The sequence below is a fragment of the Mercurialis annua genome, linkage group LG1-X (assembly GCF_937616625.2).
Source record: "Mercurialis annua linkage group LG1-X, ddMerAnnu1.2, whole genome shotgun sequence".
Classification (NCBI taxonomy): Eukaryota; Viridiplantae; Streptophyta; class Magnoliopsida; order Malpighiales; family Euphorbiaceae; genus Mercurialis; species Mercurialis annua.
The window spans coordinates 14,605,164-14,611,163 of record NC_065570.1 but is presented as its reverse complement, the minus strand read 5'-3'; the positions used below and the strand labels follow the sequence as shown (position 1 = coordinate 14,611,163).

The following is a 6,000-nucleotide window of genomic DNA, read 5'->3' as shown; positions in this document are numbered from 1 at the left end:
ATAATCCTTTTCAGTTTACTACTAAATAAAGGTTTTATAGTCATTAACTAATTAGTTATTTAATTAATCACTATTGTAATTAAAGTCCTAATTAGAATCGGTAGCTAAATTATCTCTAATTTAGTTTTTAGTATGTAAAAAATAACTAAATTGTCTCCAAATTAGTAGGAATACCTATCTTTTAGTTTGATTGAACTACAAAATTAAAATACTATATTTGGTCAATATATTATTATTTAAATTTGTATCTTATTATTTTTAAAGATATTATTAATAAAATTAAATTAATTATTTAATTATAGTTATTATAAAACCAAAAGAAGAATAAATTCAGTATGAAAAAAATATTAATAACTAATATGTTCATTGACGAATTACGTTTCGAGCCACGTGCATAGCACGTAATGTGAAACTAGTTATTTAAAATAATGTATTTGGTCAATATAATATTATTTAATAACCGAATATATTATATTCACTTTTACAAAAATTCTTAACTAATTTAATATTAATTATAAATAAAAAAATTGATATAATTATAATAAATTTATGAATATATTTATTGAGTTACGTTACGAGCCACGTGCATCGCATGTAATGCAAAATTAGTAGATGTAAAAGACTAAATTTAACTTATCCAAAATAATTAAGCTCAAATTAATTTGGCAGCTGGAACTCAAGCTATATAATTACCGCAAAAATGGAGCAGATAAGTATATAAGTGAAGAGAGAGCCAACTTGGAATAAATAAACATTATATTGGCAGAGACACCAGTCAACCATATACTCCCTCCGTCTCAATAGAGTTGTCCACTTTGTGAAATTTTTTTGTCCCAAAATACTTGTCCACTTTCAAAAAATAACTAACTTTTACACTCAATTTTCCTATATCACCCCTATTTAAAATTCACTAATGAGTAAATTGAAAGTGGACCCTATATTAAATAGGGGTATGACAAGAAAAGTAAAGAAAATTTTGCAAAACCCATGAACAATAATTGCTTTTCTTAAACTGTGTGATAAAGGCAAAGTGGACAACTCTATTGGGACGGAGGAAGTACTTGATTTTTCCATGTAAGCTGTTGAATTTATAGTTCGAAAAATGAAAAGAAAAAGAAATATGATAATTTTAATATAAATCATCTGGATACACAATAAGTGGAACTTATATATGAAATGATGTGGAAATTATGTAAAGCTTGATACAGATGAGACAATTTTTAAATGCCAGATGCATTACATTCTTCAAGTAGTTTTAGCAAATTATGTTCAGGGGCACTGATGGATGGTAGAATTAACCTATTGGATTGAGTCGGCCTCGGCTTTGGCTTTGGAGACTCGTCGGGATCGAGAGCCTCATCTTCTTTCATGACTGGCAAGTCGCTTCTCCTCCGCACAGTTGCGGACACTCGCTCTTTCCATATTCTTCCATCCTGATGTTCAAGCAAATACAATATCAAACTTCAAGAATACAGCAGTCGTCGTCCAAACAGTCAAAGCATCAAACAAGACATAGTTTTCCTGGAACTAAAGATTGTGTACCTAGCAGTGAAGTAGTCTGCGTAATCAGATATTTTTACTAACGAGCGTATGCTACGATAAATACATTGTATTCATCCAAGTGTCCTACTATATGAACTGGAATCTAACATTTAAAAACCCAAATATTTCTGATTTTAGCTCCAGCTCTACTCAGATAAACCCTCTCTCAAACTTAAAGATTTTCTTATCCTAGCCCTTCATCAACTAACCTCCAAAGTTTCTGGATGTCACAATTCCATTCTCAGAAAAACCCGCAGTGATGGAAGCGGATGCAGCCTAACTTGCTTTCTTGTTTCCTAGTTGTCCATGTGAATTTTTATCCTAGCTTTTCATTGAGAGTACAAGTGCTAAGTTGCCCAACTAAGTGCTAGGCTGCCATCCAACCTTATTCATTGATAGCAATTGGTATAGCTCAACTCAAACCTCTCATCGGACTCTTCCACGAACTCATTTGGAATCTTTTCACCACTTACATTAGACAACACAAACGCAACATTTTGAACATCTAATTCAAACTCTTCTATTCCCTGTTCCAAGTTTAATCACTCATTTATAATTCAATTGTTCTTGTGGTAATCCTATGACTTCAAAGTCTTTGTGATTGATTTCTTGATGCAAATCTAAGCGCATGTTTGACTGTTCCTTACCTTGAGATGTAAATTCTTCAAACTTTTGCATATACTCAGCCATGAATATGATGTCTTGTCTTAATGCATAGACATGTTCTCGCGACTCATCAAGATAATTAAAAGACATACTTTTCTCACAATCTCATTGTCATCTCTTGCAATGTTGCTAGTGGAAGTCCAATTTATTCTAATTCGTAGTCAACGTTGTACCACTATATTTTCGGTAATCCAATCAGCTTCATCTTGGCAAATTGGACTCTTCAGTTATTCTCTATTATAGGATTACATACTATACAGCCAATCAGAAAATACTGCAAGATTTATTTTCCTTCAAAGTTTGGAACATCTACCTATCTGCCTTAACTTTCTTGGTGATACCTCTAGCCATATCTAGCTCAAGATGTTGGTTTTGATAACCATTCCCTCCAACTGAATGTTGAGGAATAGCATGAGCAGCTTCTTGTTGAGCTGGTTGAAAGTTTTGTATCATTGTCACCAATTTGTTCGACCAATATCAATTAGAAACGTCTAAACACACAATAATAAAAATAAACAACTGAATTTCTGCTACAACAATGTTGTCCATGCACAAATCTGAAATTACCAAAAATACTCCGCACTAACATATCAGAATTCTTGCGCTAAAACATAATTTTAAGTTTGATTAACTTAACAACTAAATTAATTAGCTGAAAACCTTAAATTCCATAAAGAAAATTTAAATTTCTAGTTTCACAATTTGTTTTGCGTTATTAGTGCTATTTCCATCTTCCCAATTATGGACTCAACTTATTGAATCTTTGTATTTCTACACAACATCTCACCTTCAATTTAACTGTCGTACAAATTTCTATTTCATCCATTCTACTTGACATTGTAATTTGTGTCATCCTCATCCAAAATTTCTGCAGTATGATATAGCCTGGATATAAGAACTGCCTTTGTAAAATCACTATACCCTCCACACTTGACCGACTTCACTTGCTCAACATTATATTATTGAAATCACTGCGCTTAAATCTATGTTTAAAATTTAATGCCCTAAAGGCAAGTGCTTCATTGCACAATTGACTTCATGCATCAAAAGTAAATGGACCAAGAATCAATATTATCAAAATCGTACAATTGATGATTCGATATGATTCATCATCAAAATAATTTGTATCTTCAAAGACATCAGAAATTAATTATAATCGGTGCTGAATATATGAAATCAATAATCAATCATGACGAACTGTTCAATCGTATGATTCATAAAATAAAAGAGATTTCTAAATTGAAAAAGAAGAAAAGATGAAATAATTACCCAAAAAATGTTTCATGCACCGTTAATGCGAGCGTATAGTTTTTCAACCTTAGGATTCGCCTTGATTCTCAATTCACTAATCAACAATTATGCAAAAAATACTGACAAAACCTTAAAATGAAATGGATTCTATGAGGCATAATTCCTAATCAATCACTTGAATTCTTACCTATTTCGAAAAGCTTGTGCTAATTACAATTTCCCTTAAAAGATCATCATCCAGTCATTAAAATCGTACTTGACCTCGAGTCATTATTTTTTGTTCTCGAATAAACATGACTTCTCTAAGCGACGCACAAATTGAAAACGCAGCAACAAGTTACGTAAAGCAGGGAATAAAGTAAGGGAGCTTACATTAAGAATTGAAGGTTCAGGAAGGGGGCATTGGATGGGCTGATCTGTATCAAGCGGCTCGATCGGGTGCTCAACTGCTTTGAACTCAACTGCAACTTCAATTCCATGAGGGGCAGCAGTCGCCATCTCTGCATTCGGAGGCATCACTTCCCTCTCATCCTACATCACCACTTCACAGATTACAACATGAAATTAACAAATTCTTTTGACAGTAAACACATAATCCCTCCGTCCCATTTAAGAACGGACATACCTCATTTTTATTTATCCCATTTAAGAAAGCCATATCGTGTTTTTTGTACTAATATATATGAATTTTTCTTTTTTACCATTTTTCCTTTCCATAATTAATGACTATTAGTTTATACATAAAATACAACACTACGTAAAATAAAAAAAACATTACAATAGTTAATATTTTCTCAATCTATGTAAAAAAGTCATCTGTTCCTTCTTAAACGGGACGGAGTGAGTATGCTCTATAACTCAAATGGTATCCCCAATTATCAAAAGAAAACGAAAATTGTACAATCAAAACTATAAATAACCAAAAAAGAACTTACAAGAGCACTTTGGGTTCTTCTATGGCCAACTCTACCAACAGAAAATCTTGAGAAAATACCCACCATTTCCTTCACAAAACAAGACTGTAATTTAAAGATTTCTCACGGAATTAGATTCTGATCTTCAAAAACAAGAAACAATTTCTCAACAAATATAAACAAAGAAGACGATAAGGGTGGTGGGTTTAGCTTGTGTAATGGGTTTTGTCTCTTAGCTTTTCGAATCTCAATTTCTTTATTTCTTTTTTGCTAAAGGTACAAAACAACCCTTGAGTGTATCCAAAAAAGTAAATGACGGGCCTTTAACTTATTTTTAGTATATATCGACCCTCAAACTTTTAAAATTGAACTTCAAAATCCTTCCGTCCAAAATCTCAGTTAATTGATGACGTGGCACATAGGGAAAAAGTTTAACATCAGCCTTAGTGTTTAATATACTTACTAATTTTATTTCTATAAATTTTTTTAACAATTTTCGCCCTCTTCTTCATTTAAATATCTATAATTAAATAAAATTATAAATTAAAATCAATTTAAACTCAATTTTTTTTATGAATAATTAAAACTTAATTAACGAATCGAAAGCTAAATAAACACTTCGCAACCCGATAAAATTAATCAAACCTAATTAAACACTTCGAAACACAATTAAAAATGTTGATTGAATTTTATCTCAAAATTTTATTATTTTGAAATAAAATTTATTTTTGGAATTCTTTTTCTTTATCGATTGTATGCCGCTTCACCTAATTTTTGGTCTTTATTATGTTTTCTGTTTTTTTCCGGAGAATGTATTTTTTTATTTTAATTTCTCCACTTCTCTCCTCCTTGCATCCACTTCCATAGCCACCACCTTCACCCACTTTCGTCCGGAACCGCCGCCCCTTTCAGAAAACGCGCCAGAGACACCAACTTCGTCTGAAACAAAGCTTATTGTCTGAGTTATCTGGGACGAAACTCAGACGTAGAGCTTCATCTCAAACGCAGATCTGCGTTTGAGACGGAGCAGTTTTGTCCGAGACAAATCTCAAACGTAGAGCTCCGTCTCAAACGTAGAGCTCCGTCTCAAACGTAGAGCTCCGTCTCAGACGCAGATCTGCGTCTGAGACGAAGCTCAGACGAAGCTCATCGTCTGAGACGAGTCTCAAACGATTCTCAGATGATGGGCTTTGTTTGAGATGAAGCTCAGATGAGCTGCTTCGTCTGAGACGATGAGCTTCGTCTCAGACGAAAGTCGGTGTCTCCGGCGGCGGGTCAGATTACGAGAGGGCGGTAGCGGGAGTGAAGAACTACGGAGTCTAAAATTTTTGGGCGAGTTTTATTTCGGAATAATAAATTTTGAGGTAAAATAAGAATTAATTAAAAAAATTATTTAATATTTTAAAATTCATTAAATAAATTTAATTTTTATATTTAATTGAAAAAGAGTGTGAAATGTGTTAAAAAAATTATATATATAAAAATGGTAAGTTTTTTAAATATTAAGGATGTTTTTAAATTTTTTTCTTATGTGCCATGTCACCAGTTAATAGAGACTTTTGGAAGGAAGAGTTTTTTTGTTCATAAAAAAAATTAAAGGGTCGATTTGTATTAAAAAAAATGAAAA

At 32.4% G+C, this 6,000-nt stretch overlaps 1 protein-coding gene across 1 annotated transcript; it reads right to left on the bottom strand.

Moving 5' to 3' along the window:
• Positions 1-1,103: 1,103 nt before the first annotated feature.
• Positions 1,104-4,601, bottom strand: LOC126665775 (uncharacterized). Its single transcript, XM_050358683.2, has 3 exons — positions 4,395-4,601; positions 3,832-3,990; positions 1,104-1,433 (listed from the first exon to the last, which is right to left on the bottom strand). Exons 1-3 carry the CDS (start codon positions 4,458-4,460, stop codon positions 1,221-1,223), a joined length of 438 nt encoding a protein of 145 aa, XP_050214640.1. The 5' UTR covers positions 4,461-4,601; the 3' UTR covers positions 1,104-1,220.
• Between the last annotated feature and the right edge of the window lie 1,399 nt (positions 4,602-6,000).